Source organism: Polypterus senegalus, chromosome 9, assembly GCF_016835505.1.
Source record: "Polypterus senegalus isolate Bchr_013 chromosome 9, ASM1683550v1, whole genome shotgun sequence".
NCBI lineage: Eukaryota > Metazoa > Chordata > Cladistia > Polypteriformes > Polypteridae > Polypterus > Polypterus senegalus.
Genome location: NC_053162.1, coordinates 58,213,089 through 58,226,681, shown reverse-complemented (window position 1 = coordinate 58,226,681; position 13,593 = coordinate 58,213,089). Strand labels below are relative to the sequence as shown.

The window sequence follows — 13,593 nt, the reverse complement described above, 5'->3', positions numbered from 1 at the left end:
TAGCTTATTATTAAAAAAAACCTGTGTGTAGAGATCAGGATGAAAATTTATGTGCATGTGCCATTGTGCTCACCATGTTTGGCATACTATTAAAATGAGTATTTAATATTTTGAATAACTGTCTGAAATTCAGTTAGATATATATGGTGTATGCTGCATACATGAAAATCTCTCAGAAACTGTAAATATAATTGGTTGCTGATTCAACTTACACTTGCTTTGACTTTCTTTACACAGTTTTTGCTCTCTCAAATGATAGGTTTGTCATTGATAACTACAGACTACACTGCTAACTGATATTTAGGGATGATTCTGATTACTTGCTTGTCATGCATTTGCTGGGAGTGTAACTGGTACAGATACTTGGAGGTCCACATCAATGACTGACTTGAATGCTCTACTACAAGAGAGGAACTATAAAAGAAAGCGAAAAACATTTTTTTCTGTTAGAAGCCTGCAGTCCTTTTGTGGGTAAAGACATTCATTACATGTTCTATAACTTTGTGATTGGCAGTGCGATTTTCTACTTTTTGGTGTGCTGGTTTGGTAACATCACTTCAAGAGAGGCCCACTAAATAAAGGCACTCTTGACATTTTTGAGGCAGGAGTGAAGCAGAGAATGAAAAGAAAACAGATAGCCATTATGAACAATACTGACACATTAAAGTTGAGTACTTTCAACCAATGAATTACTCAATGAAAGTGTGTCAAGAAACACCAATGGGACTCATTCATGCCTGCCTTTACGTAATTGCCGCTTTATCTTTAGCCAAGTCAGAAGCTTTCTCTTGTTTCAGTAATTCTGAGGCATTTTTGTTTGCAATAACATTTATTTATTGACCTTCTGTAAAAAGAAAATTTCTTCCGCAGGACAAAAAAAATTTTGCTGCATATATGGTGTATACATATTTCTAATAATAACACTTTGTAGTTTAATTGCTATATAGAGTACACCATTTCTATTTTTCTGTGCATGTCTATACAGTATAGATTACTAATATACCTTTTGATACATAAAATCTATAGAAATAACACGTTGACTTGAATAGAATATTTTAGTAAAATTTCAGTTTATGCATCTACATTAATTAAGATCACTTTATAATTAAAGAAGAGAGATCTAAAAAAGCAGACATCATGAAGCAGATATGATATATTATGTATTTTATTTGCTTTACTGGTAAGCAAAATGATTTTTGACTGTGGTGTGTGTTATGTTCTGCCTAAGTTGCCTCCGAGTTATGGCAAAGAAAAAAAAAATGTTATGGCCAACATACGACTTTCTCCATATTCACAACATTAGTACAGTATATGTGTATTTACCAAAATATACACACAATACAATTCCACTAAAGTTCATATTTCACCTTTTATTCTGCTATAAATGCAAATCTGTTCATTATTTTATGTAACTAAAAATAAAATATGGAATATTTGGTATTTTTTTTATTTACATGAATTAATTTACTGGTAACAACATGAATTGTGTGTAAACTGCTTTACACTTGGCTCATGTAAAAGCTAAAAAAAATTGGAAGAGAAGGAGTAGAATCTCACAACTTGGATGGTGTTAGGCTAGCATCTCCTAACTCATAAATTAAAAGTGCCAGTTTCAAAACTCAAGAAAAACTTTTTTAACAAAAAAGTATCTGCTAGAAATAAAATTGACATGTTATTAATTCAATAAAGCAGTACAATGCTTCATTACAGTTTAGCTGCGGTGACTACTATGTTTGATACTCTGAATGTTAAAAGCTCAAAACCTGAGCTTTGGATTGAACTCAGTATTCACAAAAGACTTTCCTTCAAAGTTCTCATTGCACATGTCAAACTTTGTCAGCTTATAAGCAGTGATTTGGTTGTTATTGGTAAGAACTGTGAACTTTAAAAGCCTGAAGCTGATTTTTTGAAATTCTTTAGAAAGTATAAGTGGTTCACAAAATCATATATCAATTCACCCATTTAGTCTTGATTTAAAGTGTCCAAAAAAGTTTTGCTATAGATACACACAAATCTTATTTTTTTTCATGAAAACAAGAAAAAAGACCATATATAAATCAACCAAGAAGAAAATAGAATGGAAAAGGTTATTGTGTTCATAAGAATTATTTAAGAACACTTTGAAATTATATAAATAGCACTCAAGAAAAGTAGTTCAATCCTTTCAGTTTTGCAAAAACTGCAAAAAATGTCACAAAACAGAAAAGTGCTTACCAATTACTTTTACAAAGTAAGCATCTGCCTCAAAATTGTTTTTTACGGCATGGATTGCAAGCTCATTCTTTGCTCCTCCATTGCTGAGAATCAGCAGATCCAATATTCCCTGCAAACAGAAATGTGCAATTTTATGTCACAAACACGGGTTACAAGTCATTCTTCAGCATGAATATACAGTATATTCCAGTAGTTTAGGAAGGTATTGACCATCCTCTCATGATAGTCACATTACCTTAAAGTCTGCATAGCTTTGTTTCTGTGCAAAGATGAATAAAGCTCAAAATTATTCATCCATTCACTTGCATTTTCACAAACTGTATATTTCATTGCTGCATGAGCTTCACTTGTAAGAACATAGATTTTTTTTACATATTTTGCCAGTTCAATTTTTCCATTGTGCTTGATTTTTTATTTCGATACTCATTTAATGTATATAAATATTTAAGCATTAGCTGCTCATAAAACAAACAAAAACAAGAATTCTGAAAATTTTATATACAGTAACCCACACAGGCTCTTACTATATATATTCTTTATGCTGAATGACAATATCATTTTTAATTCCGCTTTTATGATCTTTGCGATTGTGTTCGAATGATGTGCTTATAGTTTCTGTTGTTGCATGATGTACTAATAATATCGCTTGATAAAAAACAGTTTAAGCTTGCTCCAAAACAGCTTTTATAGGATTAATGTAATAATTTATTAATACAAAAAATGCTAAAAATGTATACTGTACATACACTTCTACATATTTTAACTAATATGAAGACAAGAGTCTTATAATGTAATAATTCACAATATTTACAATTTTCTGCTTTACAGGGAACATAGATCATTACAAATGGAACGTGGAAACTACAGGCTTCATGGGCTTGCTGCCTGCTTTACTGAAACATTATATCTAATAATTAACAATATAATTTTACTGTGAGTGTAAAATAAAAATCAGAGTCGATAAATAAGTACAAAATTCTTATAAACTACCAGTGAAAAGTATTTGAACACACCCAGAAATTTTTATATTTTATTATAGAAATTGATACCTTTTTTTTTTTTTTAACCAAGGTTCTATTAATTTTATCTAAAAATATAGCCAAGTCATTACTAGTGTTTATAATGGCTGCTGTTGCCAGAATGGATTTTTATTTGTTATTCACATATGGTTGCAAAGTCCTATTTTCAGCAGCAATTCCTTCACTCTCCTAACAGTCAACTCCCTCAGTTTATCCGTAATCAGTCATGTATAAATGCTAATTGGTCATTAAAAAAATGTTTGCAATTGCATTAGCACCACTGAAACCTGTTATTCTGTTTACTTGCATTGCAAGGTACTGGCATTCATAAAGTTGAGTTCTGGGTTCAAAAATGGCCAAATTGAAACAATTTACACAAGAAACATCTCAGCCTATTGTTCTTTTGTTGAATGAACATTGTTCCATGCTCTTTTTGAAGAATGACGGTTATTTCATGTAACAGATTTCCAAGAAACTGAACATTTCATACAAATGTGCCTGTTACTGTCTTGAGAATTAATAGGCCAAAGTCTTGGCTATATTTTTTAAAACAATTTAACGGTATCTTGGTAGAAAATGTATCCATTTCTATCAAAAACTTGAACATTTCTGGGTTCGTCCAGACTTTTGATTGCTAACATTTATTGTGTTCCCTTTAAAAAAGCACTATAAAAACAAATTGTCATTTCATCGTAATGATTTGGTAAAAATACTATAATGACATTCTAATATGTCCTGAAAATATGTTTTACTGCTTACTATTAACAACACTTTTAAATATTTTAATAGTTAAAAAACACATCAGTCCATTTAAATTATTTAGTGAATTATTTCATGTGATGGAGTTAAGTCAGTCTGTGTCCAAACTATCATCACCTGTTGTCCATCTTAAATTCAAACACCCATTTTAATAGAACTGACACAGATGTATTCTTTTCATTATGCAAACAAACGTCAAAATAAGCTGAGGCGGTGAATAGATAACTAAAGATGGTGGATGAATGTAAGCATAAATAAAAACCAACATTTTTTAATTAGGTGCATAATCAATGCCTCAGAAAGATATCTGAAAGCAATTTAATCCACAATGTTTAAAAAGCACAAGCTTTCTCAACCGACAGCATGTTTTTTTTTTACTGCACATAAAGCCTCCTTTTTTGGAATAATAAAAGGATTATAAGTATCTATTATTTAGTTGATTCTAAGATTATTTAGATGGATCTAATTAATTCTGCTTCTCTGTAGTAATAACCACCTTTCACAAAATGTCATGTAGGATTATACAGACTGCTCATGTAAAAATTGTACAAGTAATATTTCAATGTTAATGAAAATTGGAGGTTGAATCATTTAATTTTCTTTCTGATAAACAGGAGATTTAAGCCTCTGACTAGCACTTTTTTCTTTGTGCTTAAAACACAGTTCCACATTTTCATATTAAAATTAGTGTGATAATGAAACTGGCAATTCTCACAAGGATGAGCCACATCCCAGTAATACGACAATTTAAATCAAATTAAAACAAAGATACACAACAATCTCTATCACTTAATTTTCACATCTATTTTACATTTTCTTATTACATATTATTAATAGTAAAGTGTTATTGCTTGTACTGTTTATGAACCAGTAAAAAGAACTGCAAGTTTAGTCACTTTTATCACAAGTTGCTTTGATACAATTATTGTACGTTCTTACAACAATTAACATACTTTAATCTATATACTGCAGCCCACAGTCATAAATCACTTCCACTAATTAGCTCGATCCTTTCAATATTTTTGTACATGTCGAAGTAAGCAGTAAGACTTCTCTGTCAGGTGTCAAATTAAAGCAGACAGGAAATAATTAAAAACAAGGAAGGACAGAAACAGTACTACTCACATCTTCATAAATGTCAAAGAAGGTGGCAACCACAGCATCTTTGATTTGACTCAGGTCAGACAGCTCCCAGAAGACTCGGAACATGCGACCTATGGACATGCAGCTGGCATTGTTGCATGGCACGTTCTCCAGAAGAAAAGCTTGCTGCTGGTGATTGCTAATTAAGAGAAGGAAAAAAAAACAACAACAACAAAATTAATTTACCTTCAAAAGGCAATCTCTGCAAATACAAAACACTGTATTGTCAAGCATTTGTAAGTTACTGTTTTCAGAAAACTAAAATAAACACTGCATTCATAAAGGCCTGAGTTGCCTTGAAAGCTTGCATATTGTAATCTTTTTAGTTAGCCAATAAAAGGTGTCATTTTGCTTGGCTTTGACACTGGAAAGCTTAAGTATGACTCCCATATCTTTACTGTTTACATCAAACTTGCAGATTTTTCAAAAACAACACTACATAAAGTCATATAATTACAATTACATTGTAATACCACTTTTGCAACAATAACTATTAAAAATATTATAATTAGATTCAATATGAATGCAGTGGATTCATTAATTTTTATTATTTTCACGAAACAAGGAGTGGCTATGAGACTAGCATTTTAAGCATATTTACCAATGTATATTTATGACAGCTTTAGGGTGACATGCATAGTACAACAATCCTTGCATGGAGAATTTTAAAATTCTTTTTAATATTTTGAAACACCACCCTAGATTGTGAGAACGAAGGGACTATAGAGCAATGTTAAGATTGTATTGCATTGAAATAACAAGTAAACTTTAAATCTCATGTTTAGAGTTTGAGATGGAGAAAATTTGGCTTTGTCTCATACAACACAAGGGAAAGGGGTAGTAAAATGTTAAATGAATTGAAAACATAAATGTAGCCGTTTACAAAGTCATATAGACAAGTTTAAAATAGTGTAAAGTTATATTTCATGAAGATACTTGACCTTACTCCTCATAAGTGAGAGCAATTTTAACTCATAACAGTTACAAATGATTCCTGGGTGATGTGGGAGCATTTCTCCTTTTGGTTAGAATCTTTGTAGGTTGATTGGCAACTTAAATTGATATTTTGTGTTGGTTGTGAGGAACTGTTGTTCAATTTAACGTTGCTTCTTGCCTTGTACCTTATCCTCCTTGCATACACACTGGTCCCACACGACCCTGAATAGGAATGAGTGGGTTTTGAAAAATGAATACATTTCTCAAAGATTTTCAGAATCTTTTGGTGCATACACAGAAGGGTGAACTGAAAAATGAGTGTCATTCCAAGGCAATAACAGACTGTATTAAAAAACCTTGTTAAATACAGAATTGTTAACAGTGATAGTCACATTACGTATCTCTGCTGTCAGTTTTACTGCTCAACTGCTTTTCTCATTAGAAACCAGCTGGGAATTTAAACATCACAGAAATTAACAGATGTTATATGAATGCATTTAATAGGAATTATACAATTCTGGCAAAAGCAGACGTCTGTGGAAGCTAGAAATTTTGAATGTTGTGAAATTTAGATAATCTTTATTACAGAATTAGTTTTATTAGGTTGTCATGTGAGCTGTGCAATTAAAAAGGAAATTAGGATTGCAAAAACTAGGAAAGACGCAGCTCTTGAACCACAATAACAAAACAAGTTAGAAAATGCGACTGAGGGCTCTGCAGACACTAAAGACCTCAATGGACTGAGCTCAGTAGGTATGTTCTAAAACCTCCTCAATCTATTATAGGATTGTGGATCCTGAGGCTTTCCCACTGGGAATGGGAAAAAGGCTGAAAATAGGCCTGAGCAGGGATCACTGTGACTCTCTCAAACACATAAACACACACCCCCCACAGTCACATATAGTGGCAACTTGCAAAAGCCAATTAACATAACCCGATTAAATAAGAAAAAAAAAACTTCTTTGTAATTAACTCCTTCAATGCTTTGCCATTTCTGGCTATAGTAATTCTCATGAAATGGGACTACTCCATTAAGACAAATGTTAGGGAATAACAGAAGTGAAAGGCAAGCTTTATTACAGTGAGTGACCATTATGAATATCAGGTCAATGTGGAACTCTGATGGCAAATTATAGGGTGAGCAGATTTTCAAAGACCCAAACTGGGACACTTGTGTACCATGTATGCCCATGCATAAAGCCTACCCTCATAATGCACGCTTTACCTCATGATCATCAGAATGGGGTCAGGGCACGTAGAAAAAACAGTTCTTAAAGTGTGAAGAAATAAATGTTGGCGCTCTGTTTTTTTTCTGCTTTTTGTTCCTCGTTGTGATACTGTTTAATTATAAGACAAGTTGTTAACCAAGCAGGATTCTATCATATTTTGTGTACAATGTTGTAAACGTATTGTGACAATGTTTGTTTCAGTGAGGCAATGTTTATCCCACTGAACAACTTTATTAGATGGGACTGTTTGATATTCTTCAGTCATACAGTATACCAAGACTGTTCCTGTCACCAAGACATGAGGACATCCTCATATATTAAAGTATCGGTGAAATAGCCACACCACAGGGTACTTCATTCAAGTCTAGTTAAAGTTTTGTTTTACTTGCTTGTATTTTATAATTTTACAGTAAGGAAGATTGTTTAAGTTACAGTGGTTTTCAATCTTTCTGACAAATGAACTATTTTAGTTAGAATATATCTTTGTGGACCCGGTGGGAGGTGGATGGTTCCACATAGAGTTTCAAGTGGCTTAATTGATTAACGTTCAATCAAAGAGCAAGGCTCCCTGTGGGATTTTGAGCAACTCGATTAATCTGTAATAGTTAAAGGAGTGGGTTGCTTCCGGGTTTACTAGCGATGGAGCTTAAGGGACCAGTGACAATACATAGCCAGCTTTTTGTGGACTGGTAGTAATGAATAACGTCAAAAAACCAGTGACAGAGAGTAACTTTCTCCCAGTGCATGCAGTCTGCTGGAGTTTCATTAAGTTGTACTGGGGATCTGTTTGCTGTCAGTAGTGGCTATCAAAGGTAAAAATGAGGAAATATTCCTAATGTACAACTTAGTGTAACTGCTGTTGTGGTAAAATTGAAACAGTAAACTCATTTGTAGTTTAGGTCATACAAAATGTTTCTTTCCTTTAAAATAGACAAGTTTGCAAATTCACCAATGCTTTTCAATGGGTGATTTTGAAATTTCAAACCTTTGAATAGAAAGATCTGATTGAGATATCTCAAAAAATGTAACTGAATCAATAAATAACCTTGAGGAAGAGTGTCCAGCATTTCAACACAATTGGTCCACTGGGGGCCAGGTTGTTTCATGCGGACGGACTGACAGAGGCTATCACAAAAAAAAGAGTTTCCATAGTGTAAAAATACTTATTTAGTAATTAAGTGTTACAGTATTAAATAAACCCAAAACTAACAAAATTTAATGGACTAAGAAATTCCATTTGCGGAGTTGCATAAATATTTCTCACTCACATAATACTCACTGTATTTAACAGATAGCTCCAAAGAGTCCAGTAAGATAATAACTCTATTTATGTGTGGGAAATCTTCAATAAAATCTTCAATAACGGCCTCAATATAGATTTGAAAGGAGTGGCCCATAACAAATTACATCTTAGTGTTTTGAAAACATTTTTGCTGGAATGCTTATTCCTAATTGGACCCCCGTCTAGGAGGATGTAAATTCTTAATTGACTATTGCACTATAAAAGTTTGAGCAGTTCCTTGAAATATTTTCTCTGTGAAAATGAGTGAATGAAGTACTAAGCAACAAAGTCCTATTAGAAAATAATACAGTCTTAAAATAAAATTTGGACAGCCTGGCTGGCTTGAGTCAGCTGATAGCCTCACTTTACATCTTGGGCCACTGTCAATGACTAAGTTTAAGATCATCTGTTATCCAAACTCATATTTAAAAAAAAAAAAAAGCAAGAAGTACTTTATATAGCATATGTTGACTGTTAATTCTTTCCCAATGCATGTTGAAGGTGTAGCATAACTGCTTTAACACTGCTAATTGAACACTTTTTATATAAGACATTTGCTCATGCCTACCCTGTGAATCACTAGTGGAAACTGGACCTTTCACCTTGGCTTCACAGTCCAAAGCCATTAGCCACTACCCTGCACTCTCTGAATCAATATCAAATATAGTAATACAGGAATTTAGTCAGGAGAGTTACTATCACAATTTTTAAAGAATGTACAGTATTTCGTAGTGCTATATCTTCTAATATTATTCTTTGCTTTGTGGAGGACAGTCGTGCAAGTAGCAGCATTCATTCAAAGGTTTAACTTACTTGTTGATGACTAATATCTGTAGTCAGTATCACAAAGTCAAATGTACAGCAGATCAGCTGCAGACTGGCTTGATACAATCTCGGACTGCTAGTATTGAAAGCTGTTTTTGGGATGCGGGAGAAAAGCCCATATAGAAAATGAATTTACAAGCTTTAATGGTGACTGCTCTGGGATTCAATTCTAGCAGTTTGTAAGGCAGCAGCACTAAAAACTACGCGAATGAGCATTCTCTTATTTTCTGCTGATTTTAAATAAAAATATAGGTTCAGTGAAAAAATGGATGGTAGAATAGTCTCTGACATGGTAGACCTGCTATTGTGTAAGGCATAACTGACCCTAATAGTTATCTTCAAGTAGGGAATTTAAATCACTGTTCCTGCTTAAGCCAATTTGAGTTAGGCAGTGAATCTGAGCAAAGGGTGAATTGGAGGGGAGGGACAGATGCTAAACATTTAGACTGAGTGAAGGAATGGGAGGTGAAATGGATCAATGTAAACAACATCTGTCCATACTGGTTCTGAATTTCCTCTATATGTCCATGTTGCTGCCTTGCTGCTGAGAATGATGAGTTGGGTTGTGGCTCTGTGTGACTCTGTAGAAAAATGGGAGGGTTAAAAAATGGATAGATGCATTGCTTGTTTTTCAGATGAGCAAAAGAGTATAGAACCTCAACTAGGTATTTTAAAACAAGCAACGGATACAAATATTGAAAATTATCCTCATATTAAAAGCTGGTTTGGTACATCACAAAATTAACCAGAAATTCTAGATAAGACCATTACCCACTAATACTACTGCAATCTGCATTGCTGCAGATACTATGGATAAATGCTAACTTGTTATTTATTTTGGAATTGTGTAACACAGATACACCATTCCTTCTTTTTTCTACATCTCATGAAAGAGCACTGCCTATAGCTGCTTCTCAAAGGGTACCAAAAGCTGTTTATTTTCCCTTTCTTTATTTCAGCTCAAGATTTTTATAGATATAAAATGGTGTAATCCCTTTAAGTCGAGAGAGAAAAACTGCCTCTGGGAAACAACCAACATTCACTCAGCAATCATATGGCAGTGATTGCCCTAAGTGTCTGCAGATTCTTGATTTGGCACAGTCAAGTGCCAGCACACAGAACCAATCCCTCCAGCATTCTAAAGCCTGCGAGGAGCTTTTACCACAGGGAAAAAGACTGCCTGGAGTGGTTGTGTTTAGTTATACTATATTCCCAATACTCCCATATGAAATATAAAATAAAAAATATTTACAGTGTTCTCCAGCGGACATAAATAAAATAGTGAGATGCAGTACTACAGTAAGAACTAAATGACATGGAAAAGTGTTTTATACTGTAGAGATATACCCTTATTTGAAAGATTCAAAGAATGCCAGTCTGCCATATTGCTGTTTTCAAATGGTTTGTAACTACGATATGAGATAGATGGACATGCTGGCTAAGAGAGGGGAAGTAGCCTTACCCAGACGGGAAGTCCTAAGTGGATGATCAGGCGTCCTGACCAAGACAGAAAAAGGTTCCTTACCCAAACGGGAGGCCCCAATGAGGAAGAACGGGCATCCGAACTAGGAATTCCCTTGCCTGAATGGGAAGCCCCAGGTGGATGGACAGGCGTCCTGACTGGTTATACCTATGGTACCTTTCCTGGCTGGGACAGAAGCAAGGGAAGGAAAGGATGGTTTCTGGGGGCCATTTTATCCCCCAGAACAGTAGGTGGCAGCAGCCCTGGATAGTGGTGCCTGTTCAGACACCAGCAGGAAGTGCCAGGAATTGTGGTTTGGTAACGCAGCCCTGTTGGGGTCCGGGGGTGCCGCTAGAATGTGCTGCAGGGAGATACACTCCCTACTATTTTGGACTTCAATATGACCCAGAAGAACTTCCAATGGGAGAAGCCCAGGCACTGGAAGTACTCCATGGTCTTCAATAAAAGGGAACGCACTGGCTTGTCCAGGTAAATCGGAGCTTGGAGGGAGGAGAGAAGGCAACACTGGACTACAGGATAACAGTGTGGTGGTGGTAGAGAGAGGAGAGGAGGAGAAAGAACGAAGAAACTTGTATTTGTGCTGATGTTTACAAGATATTTCCAATAAACACCCCCTTTATTTGAACACAGGACTGTCTTGTGTGTTGATGTTTGGGGCTCACTGGTGCCCACTAGCCTTCACTGTTGGTGCCTTTAAAGGTAAACCTGTGGTACATCTGGAAAGGATCCGTCTTCTTACTGCCATCTATAACCCTGATATTGACAGCAGAAGCTCTTTTTCATCCAAGCCAGATGTTCTTATGTGTGTTTGGGGGGGGTTGTTGTCTGTTTATTATAATATATAATAAATAGGTTGAAACTTGAACACAATTGTACCTTGTAATTAAAGACTAGTGTCAGTATTTGAATATTAACAGAGACTAAGCATCATGAACATAGTTGCAGAGAGGAGGAACCAAAAAGCTGAAATAGCATTTATTAATAGATACAAAAGTGTGGTTTGGAAGAGAAAGAAGTCCTGCAATTGGTTTATAAGCAGCAAAAATAATAGTGTTGAAGCAAACAGTTTTGCAAGTCACCAGCAGTGATTGGGCAAGAAGCCAGTATAGATGAGACAAATGGGAATCAAAGTGGCCAAAGCAATAAAGAACCAAATGACATTCATTATGCAAAAGAATTTCTTTATATAGCCTTATTGCCCTCCTGCACTTGCTGTCTTATAGGAATACATGAAATACTGTGGTACTCAGAGATATGAAGACAATAGAAGAAGGCAATCCTGGTGCCCCAAGTTAATGATTTGTATTCTGGATGTTATTAATTTTATTGGAATATATCCATGACTATAATGTATTCAATTATATGGGAATACCTGCTAAAAAAGGAGTGACAGTTAGAGAAGGGAAATCATTTCAGCATTGGAATTAGTCCAGGTACTAACACTAGTAATGCAAAAGATGAAGACCAAGGTGGGTCTCACCCATCATTAGCAGTGTTATTGCCCAAATCTGCATCACTCTACAAGTAGGCAAGTTGGAGTAAACCAATATGAACCAAATGATACATTTATTTCCATGCTCCTTATCACCTACTATAAGCAAGAGCGCTGCTTGCAAGAATATAGGTATATTTTACTTATTTGAAGTACAAAAACAATTGTTGGTTGTGTTTTATTTTTTCTCATTTTCATATTACATTATAAGCCATTTTCATATAATAGGTGTTCCTGAAATGGTTTTCAGACACATTTGCTGCCCACACAACAGAAAAAAGTCTAAATTAAATTAGTTTTATAATCATAAATAATGTATTGTTATTCTGAAATGCTGAATATTAAGATGAAGTGTGTAACCCGTACCTTTCAAATCTTATAAAACACATCCATTTGCAGTTCTGAATTTTTTAATACTGTCACAAAAAGGTTTAATTTCTAACACTTTTTTTCTGTTACCCCCTTACGCAATCATGATTGCTTTTGGCATAGCCTATATCTATTGTTTTACACATTTCATGCATATTTTCTTGTTTTAATAAAACTTGGAAAATGCTTTGCAAGTTAAACTGTGATGATGCTCCCCATGAAATGTACAATAAAAAAAGACCTGAATGTGTGAAAGTCTAAGTAAAATGCAGATTAAATTCTGCGAACTTCAGGATGATATTATCTTTGTGGGAGGAGACACAGTCCTGGGTGAACAAGGTGTAGAGTATGGGTCTGAGGACGCATCTCTGTGGGGTGCCTGTGTTTGTGATAATGGTGGCTGAAATCTTATTACCAATCCTGACAGACTGGGGCCTACCATTCAGAAAGTCTAGGAGCCAGTCACAAAGGGTGGGGTGCAGGCCAAGTGCAGACAGTTTATGGGTGAGTTTATGGGGGATGACCATGTTAAAGACAGAACTGTAGTCAACAAAGAGCATCCTGATGTAGGAGTCTTTGTTCTCCAGATGGGAGAGGGAATAATGTAGTGTGGCCGTTCTGATAAAGCTAGCTATATCACAAATGGAAAATGTAAATTTGATTTTAAGTTGGTGTATTAATGTCTGAAAGGCAATATATCTGCATATTTCCTTTTTTGTGATCTTTGTGGAAAAAGTGAGATTTTCCCATTAACAATATTACACATGCAAAATGAAACGGGAATCAATAAAATTAGTATATCAATCTCTTAAAGGTAAAGTCTTTGTGCATAGACTTGCATA

At 34.7% G+C, this 13,593-nt stretch overlaps 1 protein-coding gene across 1 annotated transcript in view; it reads right to left on the bottom strand.

The window, feature by feature from the left end:
- The window catches only part of itfg1 (integrin alpha FG-GAP repeat containing 1), a 435,759-nt gene that overhangs the window by 171,541 nt on the left and 250,625 nt on the right, over positions 1-13,593 (bottom strand). The window contains exons 11-12 of the mRNA XM_039763123.1: positions 5,118-5,274; positions 2,215-2,323 (exon numbers count right to left, since the gene is read on the bottom strand). Of these exons, the coding sequence (XP_039619057.1) occupies positions 2,215-2,323; positions 5,118-5,274 (266 nt within the window). The remainder of the gene's footprint in view (positions 1-2,214; positions 2,324-5,117; positions 5,275-13,593) is intronic.